We start from the raw sequence: 20,039 nt of genomic DNA on the forward strand, positions 1-20,039 counted from the left end.
ATTCAACGTCACTGCCATTGACAAAGCTTGTTTATTCTCTCCACACAAAGATCTTCAACGCGATCACGAGGACACGATCGTCATCAGAAAAGAAAAGATGTTAACCCAATTCTAAGATTAACAAGAGCTACCATCATTATCTTACATCAAGAAATCACAATAAATACACCAAAGGGTCATACATTCAAGATATGAAGCAATAATGTCCAACGCTACAACTTGGACGGACTCCCGTAAGGTGTGACGGAGTATTTATGATGATTCCCACTTTAAGAGTGTGTGATAGTAAATTAGGATAAAGTCCTAAGTAATGTACCTCATAGATATATTATGAGAATAATCATTGTAATAGTATTAGACCTCTTATAAGCTTACAATGCCCGACCAGCCACGATTTAAGTAAGTGTGAACACTTATGACCATGTATATAAGTGAATCTCTCTCATAATACAACATACTCTCTCATTGTGCAATTAAGTCTTGCTTTTGCTAATCTTCTTGCTAATCTCTCCCTAATGCATGCTAATGAGTGTGTGAGTGAAGTGAGGTGAGAGGAGGGACGAGTACCCGTAGTGCAACGCGACGGTATGACAACGCTCGTGGGAGGCACACTAGAATTGCTTCTCAAAGAGTTGTAGAGCTTGGAGACCTCAAGGATTACGAGCTCGGCCATTAACGACAGTTGCGGTTCACCAAGTAATCTCTTATTGGATGTGTTTCAAGGAGGATTAAGGTGAGCCATAATAGTACTTTATGATGGATATTAAATTCTTGGATGGTAGCTTTCTATCTCGAACATTGTCCACAAGCTCAAAACTTGGGTGAGTTGTAAACTGATGAAACTACATCATCGCTATACGTCAAGAATAAAAGAGTCAAAGGATGTAGAGTCAAAAACAGTTTTGCCCATAAGTAGGACAATTTATTTTCATTGGCTGTATACATGCTTTTACAGAAGTCATTAAAAGGGTTCAAAGCCCGTTAGTAAAAAATTGAAGTAAGAACGGTTTTGTCCATAAGTTGGACACTATTTTCATTGGCTGTATACATGCTTTTACACAAGTCAAAGCCCTTAAGTAAAAAACTTACAAAAACCAAGAAGTAGACAACGTTTACTAAGTATGGTGAAAATAGCAGTAATGGGGATTTAGACCATGGATCTCATACAGAACTTGTGTATTCACCATTTATTGTGACCGTTGTCAAGCATTGGAGGCTTTAAAAACTACCCTAGTGCAGTGCCGCTACCTTGGATGGAAATGGTACAAAGATCTATTTTCCTACTGTGGTCAGTAAAATCTCAAGTGGCCTCCACCTTTGTCATTGGGAAAATCTGGTCTATAACATCATTGGACAAAATGCCATTGGGATCAAGATCCTTTCTAGCTTTATTGAGGGCCTCCACTGGAAAATGCTTGCTCAGCCTATCTTGCATCCATCCTTCGCTCTCTTCATCGTCAGCAACCTACAATTGAAAGAATATGTTACACACTTCCAAGCAATATGCACTATGTACAAAAACAGACTGTAAATAGAAGATTGATAATCTTAGCACCTCAATCTTTGCCCAGTGCTCAAATGCTGCATAGGCATCCCAAATCTGCCTCTGAGCTGCATGCCGATATTCCATGAAGCGGTTGGTGATCACCTTCCTCTGCTCTTCATCAGATGTAGGAAGATACATAATGATTCCGACCTGACAAGATACGTCAGTTAGGATCTCTGCACCACCTTGCCAACCTCAATCACTCCGATGGACAAAGACACCTTGACTTGAATTCAGAAAAAGGGCATTGCATTGACTGAAGGCTTAGCAGAATAAACCCTTCAAGGCCTGAGTTATTCATAGACTCACTTACCCAGGAGAAAAGAGAATCTTTCAAAGGGCTAAATGCCGGGCTAAGAGGACTCCTGCTACCAGCCGTCCAGCGTTGCTCGATCGGAGCAGGTGCAGGTATGCCTTTTTCCTTTATCAGATCCAGCAGATTCTCCATGTAGCTTAAATCTTTGCCATTGGGTCTTTTGAAGGAGCCAGCAGGAAAACAAACTTCTGAAACCCACTGCTGCCCTCCACAATCGAAACCAAGTATCTCATCGCTCCACCCCACCCTGTATCCTTCACAGCGTTTCCAGTACTCTGCTTCGACTTTGTTCACTCGCACAACGTGTTCACGATTTAGAGGGTCCATAGCAAGTAGTTTATCCCTGAGTTCAGTGAAAGATAGATCTGCCAATTCTGCATCAGAGAGTAATGTGACAGTTCCTGTCCTTTCAACATCTGTTTCACCAGGTGCTGAAGATGACGGTGTAATGCTATCCCCACCAACATCATTTGAGATGGCTTTCTCAGCTGCTCTGTATTCACAGCAGCAAACCGCAATGTCAAGATGAAATCGCATCGTAGAACAGCTGCCCATGATTATACATGAATATAGACATGACCATATAAAGGTTCAGAAAGCAGTAGGAAAAAACATGTGCACCTAAAGTGACAAACCTGTATTTGACCGCTGACTCTTTGTAAAAGAAGCGCACATGTTTCAACCGCTCTTCATCACTGTACTTGGATTTGAAAACAGGCGGTTCTTTGCCTTCAGGCAAAGGATTACATTTCACTACAACCACAGCATCTGTATCCGGAATCCACATGTACCTCAGATGCTTGTTCTCCTGCAGCCACTTCCTGTGTGACGTTTACAGGTGAGATTTCTGTTCACTACAAGAATGCAGGATGTCTCTCCTCTAAGCAAAAAAATACTTACTTGTGCTTTTTCCGGACTTCCTTTCTGGTGGTAACAAAAGTGTGTTCCAATAACTTCTGCACTGGTACGCATTGCAAGGTGACCTCTGCAACCACTCCAAGAGTACCGAGGCTACATCGGGCAAGGTAGAAAAGCTCTGGATCCTTTTCAGCAGAGAGATCCAACGTTCCTTTAGCAGGAGTGACCAGCTTTAAGCTCACCACTTGCTCATCAACAGGAGGTAAAGCCGCTCCAGTACCATGGGCACCAACCTACAACATCAAGAAACAACACGTGTTTGTTTTTCCTTCAGTAGATCCTTCTGTAGTCACGATTTGGAACCCGCCAAAGATGGCTTGGTCTCCCCACCTAAAGGTATTACAACTTGTGGTCGCGAAGCAGCCACTACCATCCATAGCCTGTGAGGATGGGACCTCCCCTCCCCGAGTCTCAATCTCTCACCACTAGGCTACACGCCTGTTGGCAGAAACAACACATATTTTAAGAAACTGTATCACTACACTGCTCTTGAACAAGTCCTTTCCATTTTCTGAAAACCTAATCACCCCTTTACCATCCCTATGCCTAGCACACTATTCATGTTCTAGGACTGGCTGTCCAGATTGATGGAGCAAGCTTTGAATAGGGTCAATGCAGCAGCCAGGGAAACCATGAAGAAGTGCTTGAAAGCAATATAAACACTAGTGCAGAAACCAGTTATAAGCATCAGGCCAATCAGAGCAGACACGATGTCAGGACAACATTGAAGACTCTGTACTTGTAAATGGAAACAGTGGGTCCAAATTTCTATCAAGGATTCTGGGTGTTCTCCTATCACTGAAGTTATGAATGATGTAACTGGGATGACCTGCTTTCAATCGAGACTGCACTACAGGTCTCCCTTCCATCCCTGTTGTTTCAAGTTAGGAAAAATGTGTCAATGCATCAAGAACTCCCATTATATACATGTCATGTGCATGCCCAGTTGGGGCATCCCATGGATAAGAGGCTGTATGTGGGCTGATGGGCAGCAGACAGGTGGCAGACAGGCGCCCATGGTGGTGCTTTTCCAGCTAGCCAACCAGCACCCACCAGCTGACCAGCCCTGTAAATAGATATAAAAGGGCAGTTGAGAATCATTGTAGGGCATCATTCAGAGTCTACAAGCTTCTGGATCCTCAGATTTGCAGGCCTCTTCTGTGTTTTTCATTTACGCACAGCAGGACAGCATGACTTGCATTGCATGGTAGTTATGCATAGATATGCACTACAAATCTTAGTGTCAATCCGGGAGCACATTGTATATATTCATGTTTTGGCAATATTCAGAAGTTTAGGGTCTCCCTTGCCTCCTTTCTATTGTATGTTTGCTAAGTAGGATTAGCATTAATCTCGGTTTTGCTTAGCATTAATCCAGAACAGCTTCTGCTTGCATATCACAATACATGTGGACATAGCAAGCAGAAGCTTAGAAGAGGGTGAGATCAAAATAACGAGATGTCATCCACAAAAGAGGACGAAAGATAGCTACTGAGTGAACACACCAAGGACGAGGATGTACTACCCTTAGGCAAAGCGCACAGGCTACAGGAGTGAAGGAAGCAGACAAACATGAGCCAAAGGGCATATTCAGCTTGCAACTCGGCTTATTAACGCCCAAAAAGATCATGTAGGACAGCTAGACCAGTTATGATGGTGCATATAGCAAGCAGGATAAGTGTACCACACAGGCCACATGCACCAGAAAGCAAGACTTGTGGAAGACCACGAGCATCTGATGGTGTACCTGGCCAACCTGCATTGCCCTGCTTTGAATAGAAAAGCCAGCTGACCACTTGGACAAAAATTTCAAAACATTTCCACGATGTGGGGAAGCCCCCTATTTTGAGCATCTTACCCAGACCTTGGACAAGGCTGGTCTAGGGCTGTCTTTGGGCTGGAAATAGGCCCTGAAACAGTCTCCAAACTTGCAGTTAAATGTCTGTGCTGCCAAAATCTGCTCTCCACACTTTGCTCCATCTGTTCCCAACAAGTCATTCTCATAGGCCTTGCCTACAAGAACTAAAATCCCCATCACAAGCGTGCAATTGCTCTACCCAAAGGCATCACAGCCTGTCGTAACTCTTGATGGTCTTGTCCCTTTATCAAACAGGCTCACAATAGCCTGTATTCCTCCTAAAATACCCATTATAAAGGAGATGGCCATCCAAATGGTCCACCCTTGCTTTGTGCCTTGTGCTCTAGACTAGCGCACATTTGGGGTCAGTGGATCCTTGCCTGGATCCTCGACGATACGGCTTTCTGGTGGGCCTGAGTGACCTTTTTCCGTACCCGGAAATGCCTGCAGATTTTACCAATTTCATGAACGAAGATTCATCCATGCCAATGGTGCATTGCATGTTGGTAAATAGAGTTTAGCATAGATTAGGGTGGAAAGCAGAGTGGATTAAGCATGGTGATTAAGCTAATGATAATGATCAACACAAGAGAGAAGAGCTTCAGACACAAAAGAGATTAGAATTTAGCACAATAGCCAAAAGGTCTTTTTTCTCCATTAATTGTTGAAGCCTATTAAGGCACCAGCATACATCAAAATGAACACCCTATTGGCATATTTGTTACTCTTAAAACCTATGAACCCTGGCCAATGAGGCGATAGCTCAAGTGGTGAAGGTGTTTGCCTAGGACCAGCAGGTCCTGGGTTCAAAACCCCCCTTGGTGCTTCCTGCCCCTATGGGCAGATAATTAAGCACCTACAGGCGGTGGAAATTTGGAAAATCAAACTACGGGAAGATCTTGGGCCTAAGGCCAGTCGGGAAAAAAAAACTATGAACCTTGGCTCACTCCATTGTTGATGGATGATTATTTGCTATTTCTAACATTGCATACATGTGTGCATTGTTGGAAACCCTTTTTGCATGATGTTTTACATGCCTACCTGGTTTGTGTGTTTAGTTCCGAGTAGGGGACGCCCCTGTGAACTATGCGCATGAAATTGTTTGCTGACATGTTTCCGTGGCATGTGAGCAAGTGGTAAGTATTGTTTAAACCTTTGTTCAGAGTTACGGGTTATTTCTTTCTATTTTGCAGATTCACCCTTCATTTAAGTGTGGGCGGACAAGTTATAAGTCAATTTGATTCACACTTTATTAAAGTGTGGACAGACAATTTATTAGAGAGTTTGAGACTCCGGTCAGTCAGGCAAGAATTCACATGCCCGTTTTTAATGAATGTGGGCATCGACACCTGTGTGGCCACTAGCACTTGGCAGTGGGCACCTTCTCCACTTATGGGAGAGGGGTGGCCATGAGAGAGGTGGTCCGATGAGGTCTCTCTTCCCTATAAAAGGCCATAAATCTATCCACTCTTTCCCTCATGATGATCTACGCGGGGAAAATTTTGCCCACACGCACCACATATTGGTTCCCATTCTTGACAATCTTTTTAACAAAGCACTCTGTGAAGGCTTCCCACCCTCCTGGACTACCAACACCATTGTCCCCATCCACAAAGCAGGAGACCCAACGGACCCAGGTAACTACAAGACTATCACGATTGGTCACACAGTGGCCAAAATCTATGGGGAAGTACTGGAGGACATGATGAGCTCTATGGCAGAGAGGATGGGAAACAGAGCATCGAGCCACGTAGGCTTCAAGAGAAACTTCTCCACACTTGACCATATCTTTACTTTACGGGCTATCATAGAGGAGGGGAGGTCCTCAAAGAGACATGTGTATTGTTGCTTTGTGGATTTCTGCAAAGCCTTGGACTCTGAACCTTGATCCCGTCTCATAGGACGCTTGCAAGAGCTCCAATTCTCACATGAGATGATATGGGGTGTGATGGCACTATATGAGGCAGTACTCGGCCGAGTATATGCACCCGGTGGGACCTTAGGAGATATATGTAGCACTATTGGGCACATTTCCAAGAACCTCGCACTAAGAGCTGGCTCTTTGATACTCTAGCACGACCAAGGCTGACTGGAGGAGCATAGAGAGGCTACAAGTGATGATGTTGTCACGCATGATCAGAAGTAAGCCATCTGTACCACATGACATTCTACATGCAGAGTTCGGGGTGGCCGCAGATCAGTTAGTTACTCCTCAAGAAATTATAGATGTCGAGGACATGACATTTGTTCCGCACGAACCTGAAAAGATTCTTGGATTTCGTGAACGAAGATTGCGTAATACGCTTATCACGGAATACAAGATCAAGTGGAAGGATCGTGTTGAGGAGGACGCTACATGGGAGACATTGACTACTCTTCAGAGAGATTACCCTGGCTTTTTAGTGAGCTCAGGAGTGAGCTCTTAGAGGAAGGGGAGTATGTCATGTGCACAGTATGTATCTACCGTGTGCTATACGCAGTTTCGAGGCTTGGGGAAGCTTGGAACTAGGCAGGCTGATTGACGAGCTGAGTTAGGGAAATACTAACGTGCGGGCACCCAAGTATGGACGGGCGGGCACCCAAGTGTGGACGCCCGATGACCGGCCAAGAGCCTATAAAAGGGTGGCCAAGGTTAGTTATTGTATTATAGAGAGTCTCGCAAGTTTGTGAGAGCTCTATGGTCTTGGAGCTTGGATCTAGTGCAGACGTGCACCTGCTTTATGCAGCCGAGGCCGACAGCAGTCTCGAGGCCCGCGAGGGCAGCTTCGTGGCGGTATGGGACGTCGCGAGGAGGAGATTGGTCGGTACGTCATCCTAGTTAGCTCAGCTCGTGGCTCGGTGGGGACAGCCAAGACTATGGGCTTGCCCACGGCTGTCATGGTAGGGAGGTGAGTCAGGCCTGCACCCCCTTTGCTTGTTTGTTTGTTCGTTTGTTTGCAGGATTCGAGTTTCGAACCAAGATCGATCACGAGGGGATCCGTGGGGATTTGACATAGTATCTGCATCTTCCTCTGCCAATGCATCACCCAAGGTATCTTGATGAATTTGAGGCATTTTAGGATCAATTTGGGGCAAGTTCAGCTGCTGATTTTGCTGGTTTTAAGCAGGCATAGGTGGCTGTAAATGAGCCGAAACTGGCTCTACATTGTCCACATTTGAATTGAATAAAGGCAACAAAGTATCAAAGACATCTTCCAGCCCAATAGACGGCTGTTTGGTACATGAGACAAGTGGTTGAGATGCATATTCGTCAAAGATAACATCTCTTGACACAATGATCTTGCCTATATTAGGCACATAGAGTCTGTATCCTTTACTCTCAGTACTATAACCAATGAAAATGCATTTGATTGCCTTTGCATCAAGCTTATGTCTTTGTTGTGTGGGCACATGCATATATGCCAAACACCCAAAGACTCTCATATGAGTCACCACTGGAATCCTCCCATTCCATGCTTCATAGGCAAGTCTTAGATTTCAAGGCTTTAATGGGGCAACGGTTATGCACATAATTGGCACACATAACCGCCTCAAGCCAAAACTTACTGGGCAGATCCTTGCTTTTGAGCATGCAACGTGCCATCTCCATGAGTGTACGATTACGTCTCTCTGCAACTCCATTTTGCTGAGGAGTATAGGGTAGTACACTGATGAGAATGTCACGTGCATCCCGCACTTGGATGCCACGTAGACATTTCTGTACAGAAGGTGCAGGACCTGGGATGGTGAACTGGTCCCATGTGAGCCCAGTCCGGGACGAGTCAGCCAGGGATCCATCTCAGTCGTCCGAGGTCAGGTGTGCATTGTCCTGCACATGAGTCCAAGGTCAGGTGTGCATTGTCCTGCACATGAAGCAGTGCCAATCCGCGCTGTGAGTCTCCCTCTGGAATGATGTCAGATGTGCTGTGTATCTGGTTTGCAACTGGATGCCAGGCCTCTGTAGGCATGTAGTTTGCATGTAGAGATGGGGCCAGCCCATAGGGCTACCCCAGGGCAAGGATTTGCATTTGCATAATTAGCATGGGCATGGGGGAGGTATAGAACCACCCCCAAGGGGCCAGGAGGGCCCAAGATATTGCCCACCAGCCAAGGCAAGGGCTGGAGGGGCTGTCGGCCAGCTCCAGAGCTTCTGGACAGGCAGCCGACAGAGTTTAAAGCCCTAAACAGCAGTCGACCAGGTGTGGGAGGCAGTCCCACACCCATGCGCATGGTGTCCAGTAGTTAGGAGGCTGTCCCAGAATATGTGCGCAGGCTGGACAGCCATTAAACAAGTGTGAAAACACTTTATTAAAGTGTGTGAGTATTTTATTAAAATACTCAGTCGTGAGGCTGTCCTGAAGCCAGCCGACTGCATGAAGGGAGTAGTATAAAAGCCCAGCCCATAATTCATTGTAGTCATCTCACAATTCACCAAGTGCTCCAAGCAACCAAGGGCCAGGACAGCCAAGAACATTGCTAAAGCAAAGGGGTGAAGGACTGAAGGTCAAGGGCAGGTTTTCCAGCCAAGAAAAGGTCAAGTACTTTGTATTTGTTTCAGATTTACATCATTCTAATAAAGCAAATACACCATCCGTGGTGGGGGCCCTACAGAGGGTAATTGGGACCCAATACTGTGTCCTTCTCCATCTTCCCCTTCTCTCTCTATTTTCTGCACATCGTCTTTCAGTTTGTGCGTTAATTCCGTCGCGAAAAGAGTGCTGTTTTCTGAGTTTGAAGTACCGATCCTTCTCCGAAGTTTCCGCATATTACAGTGGTATCAGAGCCTACTTCAAGGACGAAGATTCAGCAAAGAAAACCAGAAAATTTTTTCGCTCGTGTGGTTGGTTTTTAGACGCCGGTGGACTCCCCCTTTCGGAGTGACTCCTGTCCCTCGAAGGACGGTTGGTTTTTAGCCTCCGGAAGCCTCCGGAAGTCTCCCACACAGATAGTGGATGGTCAGATTGCGTTCCGGAAAGGAACTGCATTTTCCCGCTATGGCGAACTTCGGCGACGAGAGAGAACCAGAACCATGGGACCAGGGTGCACCAAGCAGCCCAGCGAGGGCAAACGGCTTGAGTGTACAAGACATGTTCCAGCAGATGATGTGAGCAATCGCAGACCAGACAACCAAGTTGGATGAGCAGAAGGCGCGGATTTTGGCTCTGGAGGAGCGTTCTCGCTCTCCAGCGTCGCGTTTTCCATCTCCTCCTCCCTCTCCTTCCGTACCCCAGATACCAGATCCTCGTCACAGGGACCCTTTCGAGGGGTCACAGCCGCAGCCAAGCTCCTTGCTTGAGATGCAGATGCGTGCATTGGAGATTCGACAACGAGAAGACGAAGCCATGGGACGAGTGGAACACGAGCGTTACCTCAGAGCTTTGGACGCCAGATTGACACCAGCAGCGCCCTCGAATCATTTTCCCGAGAAAATGAATTTCAGTAAGTATAATGGTAAACTCGATCCCACTACTCTGTATTCATGGTTACATCAATTTGAAGCTTACTTTGCCGCAGTTAGGAAATCAGATATTGACAAAGTGATCTTAGCCAGTTGGTATTTGGAAGGTGAGGCCATTCCTTGGTGGACTCAGTGGGCTCATGCCCACACCAGATCAGGTATGGCAGCTTATGGGTGGGACGAGTTCGTCCGTGACCTTAAGCAGCGGTTTCTACCGCCCCACTACCTTGAGCGACTCGAAGACGAGTTCAGGGGTGCGCGTCAGAATGCGCAACCAGTCCTTCAGTTTGCCAATAGAATTTCGACCTTGTGTCTACAATTAGGCTTATCTGATGCGGACAAGAAAGGGCAGTTTTTGTATGGCCTGGACACGCACATCCAATGGGAGGTGCGTATGTTTAGACCAGCCACCTTTGAGGACGCACTCTCGCTTGCGCAGAGTGCAGAAATGAAACACAATGGTGGCAAGCCCAAGACTTCCCAGCCGGCTTCTCCCAAGGCTAACGCTTCGGGGGGCAAAAGCCAGAACCAGACGGGGTCTTCCCCAGGACAGAGCCCGGGAGCCTCTGGCTCCAAGAACTCGAACAATGCGTCTAAGCTTACTCCAGACCAGAAAGCGGAGGCAGGCAAGACAGGTGGCAAGTTGAGTGCTGAGGAGCTTGCTCAGTACAGGAAGGAGGGTAGATGTTACTTTTGTCACACAAAAGGACATACTTCTCGGGATTGTCCGAAGAAACCTCCAAAGGCCGCCGCCGCCTCCACAGCTTCCGTGGTGAGCACAGCTCCCACACAGACCCCAGCGGCTACCCCTAGTTCTTCCACCCCCGGTGCTTCAGTTGGAGCAATTATTAGCCGGGAGCTCGAAGATAAGCAGAAGGGCGCCCATGACCAGGAGTATGAGCGCAACGAATTGCTCAAGTCCTTTGGCTACATAGGTGGCCAGAGAGTCGTTGTCTTGTTTGACAGTGGCAGCACGGAGGATGTGATCACGGAAGAGGCCGCTAGGCGTGCCCGTTTCGAGCTAACTCCGGTGGACAAACAAGTTGAGGGTTTTAGCACAGGTATGACAACGAGCGTCAAGTATGAAGCTCTAGGTGCTAAATTAGTGATTCAGGGCATAGAGTTTGTGCGTGACTTTATGGTTGCCCCTCTTGTAGGAGCAGACATAATTTTGGGTATCCAGTGGTTCCACAAGTTTCTTCCTGATGTCAAGTGGGACAAGCACACGTTCCAGATTGATCGGAATGTGTCAAACACCCCGGTGACCATTAAGTGTGAGCCAGGTATTCCAAACTTTCCGCTCATAAGCCACTTGCAGGCTAAGCGAGCAGTCCGGAAAGGCGCACAGTGTGCGATGATTTACATCCAGACAGCCCAGACGGTGGCCAGTGCTTCCGAGAAGTACTCGGTTCTCCATGAAAAGTTCCAGAAGATTTTTCTTCGGGACAGTCTCCCTCCCCAGCTCCCCCCGTCCAGACCGGAGGATCACAAGATAGACCTCCTCCCAGGCTCGGAACCCCCGAGCAAGTTTCCGTATCGCCTTTCTAAGGCAATGGAATCGGAGTTGGACCGCCAACTCCAAGAATTGTTGCAAGCTGGCTTCATCCGCCCCAGCGTGTCGCCATTTGCAGCACCGATCTTATTTGTCAAGAAGAAAGATGGGTCTTCTCGGTTGTGTGTCGATTATCGTGCACTCAACAAGCTGACTATCAAGAGCCGATTCCCGATGCCTCGAATTGACTACATTCTCGAGAGGCTGAATGGAGCTAAGGTGTTCTCTAAATTGGATTTAAAGAGTGGGTACCACCAGGTTCGGATTGTTGAGGGGGACATCCCCAAGACAGCTTTCCGTACAGAACGGGCCCACTATGAATTTGTGGTCATGCCATTTGGTTTGACGAACGCCCCAGCTACATTTAACCGCATGATGATGCGTATTTTCCGGGAGTTGATTGGAGTGTGTGTGTTCATATTTCTGGACGACATACTCATATTTTCAGCTACAGTTGAGCAGCATGACATTGATGTGGAGAAAGTCCTTAAGTTGCTGGAAAGCAACGAGCTCTATATCAATGAAAAGAAGTCAGAATTTTATCTGTTCCAGGTACATTACTTGGGATATAAGTGGCCGAGATTGTTAACTGGGAAGTACCTCAGACTGCTTATGACATTAGATCATTTGTGGGTATATGCCAGGCATATTCCACCCACATTGATAAGTTTTCTGATCTCTCGGCAGACCTCACCGATCTGCTAAAGGGAGTGAAAACAAGGAGGCAAAAGATTCGAATGACTCCACGAGCGTTGGAGGCATTCCAGAACCTCAAGGTGGCTTTGTCAGAAGCGCCTTGTCTAGCCCTTGCCTCGTGGGACGAACCATTTCAGGTGATCACCAATGCGAGTAACATCGCAATTGGAGGTGTATTGCAACAGAATGGTCATCCGGTAGCTTACATGTCTCGTAAGTTACTGCCCGCCGAAAAGAACTACTCAGTCTATGATCGTGAACTCCTAGCAGTCATACAGGCCTTGAAACATTGGAAACATTTTCTGTATGGCCGTGACTTCGAGGTTCGCACTGACCATCAGGCATTGCGCTGGATTCAGACGATGCCCAGTGCACAGTGGAGTGATCGACAGCACCGCTGGAGTCAGATATTCCAGCAGTTTGGTGGCATGATTGAGTACCTTCCAGGAAAGGCCAATCCAGTGGCCGATGCTTTGAGCAGGAAGGGACAAGTATCTACGATTCAGACCACTAGACTAGACCTTGTTGGTACAGGACTAGAAGACATGAAGCACACGTACGCGGATTCCGAGGAATTCGGTACACAGTGGGAACAGGCATTGGATGCCACAGGACCATGCCATTTTCTGATACGCGATGGTTGGCTTTACTACAAAGGCCGACTATGTGTCATGAAATCATTCCGGGCAGCTCTTCTCCATGATGCCCATGACGCCATTACAGGTGGTCACAGGGGCATGAATTCGACTCTGGAGAAATTAGAACGGCAATACTATTGGCCAAAGATGAGGCGTGATGTGTTTACCTATGTACAACGCTGTGACATTTGTCAAAAGGTGAAAGCTCCTCGTGGAAAGAAGATAGGGTTGTTACAGCCTTTGCCAATTCCTGAGGGTCCTTTCCAAGACATTTCGATGGACTTTGTCACAAATCTGCCTCCCAGTCCGAGTAAGCGTAATACACAGTGTTTGACTATTGTTGACAGGTTCAGCAAATTTGTGATGCTTATTCCTTGCAGGGCCAATGTGACCGCCGAGGATGTTGCCCAGCTATTCATTCGGCATTGGTACCCGATTGGTGGGATTCCTAGGACCATAGTGTCAGACCGAGATGCCAAGTTTACCAGTCATTTTTGGAGGGCATTGTTTGATAATTTTGGTACTAAGTTGAATTTTTCCAGTGCATTCCACCCACAGACAGATGGCCAGACAGAGATATACAACCAGTTGGCCTTTGATGTGCTGAAGTGTTATGTCCACGATCAGCAAGGTAAGTGGGAATCGTTTTTGCCTTTAGTTCAAGCTGTTTTGAATGACTCTTTTTCTTCAGCTATTGGCAGGACTCCATATGAGGCAGCGTTTGGAAGGCCTTTCCAGTCGTTGTTAACCAGGACTTCGTCTTCCGTACCGGAGGCGAACAGAGTGACGGAGTCTTACCAGGAGATCCTAGAGTCCGTCAAAGACATATTGGCTAAAGCGCAAGAGGCCTACACTCGACAGGCCAATAAAGACCGAAGGGACATGAAGTTTTCGGAAGGAGATTGGGTATATCTTCGGATTATGAAGCAAAGATTAAAGCAGGTGGGCAAGCGATGCCCAAAGTTGTCTTTCAGGAGCTTCGGACCATTCCCTATCCGGAAAAAGATTAATGAGGTGTCTATGCAGTTAAAGCTACCTCCGAGTTGGACTATGCACGATGTATTTCATGTCAGTTGGTTAAAGCCATATGCAGGTCCACCCCCTTCAGAGGTCAAAGACGAAGCGGAACCAGACATCATTGATGAAGCAGCAGTAATGGTTCCAGAACAGATCCTTCTGCACCGTTTCAAGCATGGCTCAGGCCGAAGACTACGACAGTTTCTCACGAAGTTTCAGGACCGAGGAACTCATGAAGCGGTATGGCTCGACAAAGAATTTTTCGAAGACTATCCGGCTTTATTGACGGATTATTTGGAGGCTATGCAGCTTCCGTCAAGTTAAGCAGAAGGGGATGTCACGTGCATCCCGCACTTGGATGCCACGTAGACATTTCTGTACAGAAGGTGCAGGACCTGGGATGGTGAACTGGTCCCATGTGAGCCCAGTCCGGGACGAGTCAGCCAGGGATCCATCTCAGTCGTCCGAGGTCAGGTGTGCATTGTCCTGCACATGAGTCCAAGGTCAGGTGTGCATTGTCCTGCACATGAAGCAGTGCCAATCCGCGCTGTGAGTCTCCCTCTGGAATGATGTCAGATGTGCTGTGTATCTGGTTTGCAACTGAATGCCAGGCCTCTGTAGGCATGTAGTTTGCATGTAGAGATGGGGCCCCAAGCAGCCCAACGAGGGCAAACGGCTTGAGTGTACAAGACATGTTCCAGCAGATGATGCGAGCAATCGCAGACCAGACAACCAAGTTGGATGAGCAGAAGGCGCGGATTTTGGCTCTGGAGGAGCGTTCTCGCTCTCCAGCGTCGCGTTTTCCATCTCCTCCTCCCTCTCCTTCCGTACCCCAGATACCAGATCCTCGTCACAGGGACCCTTTCGAGGGGTCACAGCCGCAGCCAAGCTCCTTGCTTGAGATGCAGATGCGTGCATTGGAGATTCGACAACGAGAAGACGAAGCCATGGGACGAGTGGAACACGAGCGTTACCTCAGAGCTTTGGACGCCAGATTGACACCAGCAGCGCCCTCGAATCATTTTCCCGAGAAAATGAATTTCAGTAAGTATAATGGTAAACTCGATCCCACTACTCTGTATTCATGGTTACATCAATTTGAAGCTTACTTTGCCGCAGTTAGGAAATCAGATATTGACAAAGTGATCTTAGCCAGTTGGTATTTGGAAGGTGAGGCCATTCCTTGGTGGACTCAGTGGGCTCATGCCCACACCAGATCAGGTATGGCAGCTTATGGGTGGGACGAGTTCGTCCGTGACCTTAAGCAGCGGTTTCTACCGCCCCACTACCTTGAGCGACTCGAAGACGAGTTCAGGGGTGCGCGTCAGAATGCGCAACCAGTCCTTCAGTTTGCCAATAGAATTTCGACCTTGTGTCTACAATTAGGCTTATCTGATGCGGACAAGAAAGGGCAGTTTTTGTATGGCCTGGACACGCACATCCAATGGGAGGTGCGTATGTTTAGACCAGCCACCTTTGAGGACGCACTCTCGCTTGCGCAGAGTGCAGAAATGAAACACAATGGTGGCAAGCCCAAGACTTCCCAGCCGGCTTCTCCCAAGGCTAACGCTTCGGGGGGGCAAAAGCCAGAACCAGACGGGGTCTTCCCCAGGACAGAGCCCGGGAGCCTCTGGCTCCAAGAACTCGAACAATGCGTCTAAGCTTACTCCAGACCAGAAAGCGGAGGCAGGCAAGACAGGTGGCAAGTTGAGTGCTGAGGAGCTTGCTCAGTACAGGAAGGAGGGTAGATGTTACTTTTGTCACACAAAAGGACATACTTCTCGGGATTGTCCGAAGAAACCTCCAAAGGCCGCCGCCGCCTCCACAGCTTCCGTGGTGAGCACAGCTCCCACACAGACCCCAGCGGCTACCCCTAGTTCTTCCACCCCCGGTGCTTCAGTTGGAGCAATTATTAGCCGGGAGCTCGAAGATAAGCAGAAGGGCGCCCATGACCAGGAGTATGAGCGCAACGAATTGCTCAAGTCCTTTGGCTACATAGGTGGCCAGAGAGTCGTTGTCTTGTTTGACAGTGGCAGCACGGAGGATGTGATCACGGAAGAGGCCGCTAGGCGTGCCCGTTTCGAGCTAACTCCGGTGGACAAACAAGTTGAGGGTTTTAGCACAGGTATGACAACGAGCGTCAAGTATGAAGCTCTAGGTGCTAAATTAGTGATTCAGGGCATAGAGTTTGTGCGTGACTTTATGGTTGCCCCTCTTGTAGGAGCAGACATAATTTTGGGTATCCAGTGGTTCCACAAGTTTCTTCCTGATGTCAAGTGGGACAAGCACACGTTCCAGATTGATCGGAATGTGTCAAACACCCCGGTGACCATTAAGTGTGAGCCAGGTATTCCAAACTTTCCGCTCATAAGCCACTTGCAGGCTAAGCGAGCAGTCCGGAAAGGCGCACAGTGTGCGATGATTTACATCCAGACAGCCCAGACGGTGGCCAGTGCTTCCGAGAAGTACTCGGTTCCCCATGAAAAGTTCCAGAAGATTTTTCTTCGGGGCAGTCTCCCTCCCCAGCTCCCCCCGTCCAGACCGGAGGATCACAAGATAGACCTCCTCCCAGGCTCGGAACCCCCGAGCAAGTTTCCGTATCGCCTTTCTAAGGCAATGGAATCGGAGTTGGACCGCCAACTCCAAGAATTGTTGCAAGCTGGCTTCATCCGCCCCAGCGTGTCGCCATTTGCAGCACCGATCTTATTTGTCAAGAAGAAAGATGGGTCTTCTCGGTTGTGTGTCGATTATCGTGCACTCAACAAGCTGACTATCAAGAACCGATTCCCGATGCCTCGAATTGACTACATTCTCGAGAGGCTGAATGGAGCTAAGGTGTTCTCTAAATTGGATTTAAAGAGTGGGTACCACCAGGTTCGGATTGTTGAGGGGGACATCCCCAAGACAGCTTTCCGTACAGAACGGGCCCACTATGAATTTGTGGTCATGCCATTTGGTTTGACGAACGCCCCAGCTACATTTAACCGCATGATGATGCGTATTTTCCGGGAGTTGATTGGAGTGTGTGTGTTCATATTTCTGGACGACATACTCATATTTTCAGCTACAGTTGAGCAGCATGACATTGATGTGGAGAAAGTCCTTAAGTTGCTGGAAAGCAACGAGCTCTATATCAATGAAAAGAAGTCAGAATTTTATCTGTTCCAGGTACATTACTTGGGATATAAGTGGCCGAGATTGTTAACTGGGAAGTACCTCAGACTGCTTATGACATTAGATCATTTGTGGGTATATGCCAGGCATATTCCACCCACATTGATAAGTTTTCTGATCTCTCGGCAGACCTCACCGATCTGCTAAAGGGAGTGAAAACAAGGAGGCAAAAGATTCGAATGACTCCACGAGCGTTGGAGGCATTCCAGAACCTCAAGGTGGCTTTGTCAGAAGCGCCTTGTCTAGCCCTTGCCTCGTGGGACGAACCATTTCAGGTGATCACCGATGCGAGTAACATCGCAATTGGAGGTGTATTGCAACAGAATGGTCATCCGGTAGCTTACATGTCTCGTAAGTTACTGCCCGCCGAAAAGAACTACTCAGTCTATGATCGTGAACTCCTAGCAGTCATACAGGCCTTGAAACATTGGAAACATTTTCTGTATGGCCGTGACTTCGAGGTTCGCACTGACCATCAGGCATTGCGCTGGATTCAGACGATGCCCAGTGCACAGTGGAGTGATCGACAGCACCGCTGGAGTCAGATATTCCAGCAGTTTGGTGGCATGATTGAGTACCTTCCAGGAAAGGCCAATCCAGTGGCCGATGCTTTGAGCAGGAAGGGACAAGTATCTACGATTCAGACCACTAGACTAGACCTTGTTGGTACAGGACTAGAAGACATGAAGCACACGTACGCGGATTCCGAGGAATTCGGTACACAGTGGGAACAGGCATTGGATGCCACAGGACCATGCCATTTTCTGATACGCGATGGTTGGCTTTACTACAAAGGCCGACTATGTGTCATGAAATCATTCCGGGCAGCTCTTCTCCATGATGCCCATGACGCCATTACAGGTGGTCACAGGGGCATGAATTCGACTCTGGAGAAATTAGAACGGCAATACTATTGGCCAAAGATGAGGCGTGATGTGTTTACCTATGTACAACGCTGTGACATTTGTCAAAAGGTGAAAGCTCCTCGTGGAAAGAAGATAGGGTTGTTACAGCCTTTGCCAATTCCTGAGGGTCCTTTCCAAGACATTTCGATGGACTTTGTCACAAATCTGCCTCCCAGTCCGAGTAAGCGTAATACACAGTGTTTGACTATTGTTGACAGGTTCAGCAAATTTGTGATGCTTATTCCTTGCAGGGCCAATGTGACCGCCGAGGATGTTGCCCAGCTATTCATTCGGCATTGGTACCCGATTGGTGGGATTCCTAGGACCATAGTGTCAGACCGAGATGCCAAGTTTACCAGTCATTTTTGGAGGGCATTGTTTGATAATTTTGGTACTAAGTTGAATTTTTCCAGTGCATTCCACCCACAGACAGATGGCCAGACAGAGATATACAACCAGTTGGCCTTTGATGTGCTGAAGTGTTATGTCCACGATCAGCAAGGTAAGTGGGAATCGTTTTTGCCTTTAGTTCAAGCTGTTTTGAATGACTCTTTTTCTTCAGCTATTGGCAGGACTCCATATGAGGCAGCGTTTGGAAGGCCTTTCCAGTCGTTGTTAACCAGGACTTCGTCTTCCGTACCGGAGGCGAACAGAGTGACGGAGTCTTACCAGGAGATCCTAGAGTCCGTCAAAGACATATTGGCTAAAGCGCAAGAGGCCTACACTCGACAGGCCAATAAAGACCGAAGGGACATGAAGTTTTCGGAAGGAGATTGGGTATATCTTCGGATTATGAAGCAAAGATTAAAGCAGGTGGGCAAGCGATGCCCAAAGTTGTCTTTCAGGAGCTTCGGACCATTCCCTATCCGGAAAAAGATTAATGAGGTGTCTATGCAGTTAAAGCTACCTCCGAGTTGGACTATGCACGATGTATTTCATGTCAGTTGGTTAAAGCCATATGCAGGTCCACCCCCTTCAGAGGTCAAAGACGAAGCGGAACCAGACATCATTGATGAAGCAGCAGTAATGGTTCCAGAACAGATCCTTCTACACCGTTTCAAGCATGGCTCAGGCCGAAGACTACGACAGTTTCTCACGAAGTTTCAGGACCGAGGAACTCATGAAGCGGTATGGCTCGACAAAGAATTTTTCGAAGACTATCCGGCTTTATTGACGGATTATTTGGAGGCTATGCAGCTTCCGTCAAGTTAAGCAGAAGGGGATGTCACGTGCATCCCGCACTTGGATGCCACGTAGACATTTCTGTACAGAAGGTGCAGGACCTGGGATGGTGAACTGGTCCCATGTGAGCCCAGTCCGGGACGAGTCAGCCAGGGATCCATCTCAGTCGTCCGAGGTCAGGTGTGCATTGTCCTGCACATGAGTCCAAGGTCAGGTGTGCATTGTCCTGCACATGAAGCAGTGCCAATCCGCGCTGTGAGTCTCCCTCTGGAATGATGTCAGATGTGCTGTGTATTTGGTTTGCAACTGGATGCCAGGCCTCTGTAGGCATGTAGTTTGCATGTAGAGATGGGGCCAGCCCATAGGGCTACCCCAGGGCAAGGATTTGCATTTGCATAATTAGCATGGGCATGGGGGAGGTATAGAACCACCCCCAAGGGGCCAGGAGGGCCCAAGATATTGCCCACCAGCCAAGGCAAGGGCTGGAGGGGCTGTCGGCCAGCTCCAGAGCTTCTGGACAGGCAGCCGACAGAGTTTAAAGCCCTAAACAGCAGTCGACCAGGTGTGGGAGGCAGTCCCACACCCATGCGCATGGTGTCCAGTAGTTAGGAGGCTGTCCCAGAATATGTGCGCAGGCTGGACAGCCATTAAACAAGTGTGAAAACACTTTATTAAAGTGTGTGAGTATTTTATTAAAATACTCAGTCGTGAGGCTGTCCTGAAGCCAGCCGACTGCATGAAGGGAGTAGTATAAAAGCCCAGCCCATAATTCATTGTAGTCATCTCACAATTCACCAAGT

The 20,039-nt window shown here is 47.9% G+C and overlaps 1 protein-coding gene across 1 annotated transcript in view; it reads right to left on the reverse strand.

Moving 5' to 3' along the window:
- Window positions 1-1,005: 1,005 nt before the first annotated feature.
- GLDH (L-galactono-1,4-lactone dehydrogenase) overlaps window positions 1,006-20,039 on the reverse strand; it is a 74,095-nt gene continuing 55,061 nt past the window's right edge. Inside the window, exons 2-6 of the mRNA XM_086815047.1 lie at window positions 2,763-3,013; window positions 2,498-2,683; window positions 1,860-2,355; window positions 1,556-1,696; window positions 1,006-1,465 (exon numbers count right to left, since the gene is read on the reverse strand). Coding sequence (XP_086671173.1) covers window positions 1,301-1,465; window positions 1,556-1,696; window positions 1,860-2,355; window positions 2,498-2,683; window positions 2,763-3,013 — 1,239 coding nt within the window. The 3' untranslated portion in view covers window positions 1,006-1,300. The remainder of the gene's footprint in view (window positions 1,466-1,555; window positions 1,697-1,859; window positions 2,356-2,497; window positions 2,684-2,762; window positions 3,014-20,039) is intronic.

The sequence above is a fragment of the Cibotium barometz genome, chromosome 20 (assembly GCF_041138505.1).
Source record: "Cibotium barometz isolate CiBa-2024 chromosome 20, ASM4113850v1, whole genome shotgun sequence".
Taxonomy (NCBI): domain Eukaryota; kingdom Viridiplantae; phylum Streptophyta; class Polypodiopsida; order Cyatheales; family Cibotiaceae; genus Cibotium; species Cibotium barometz.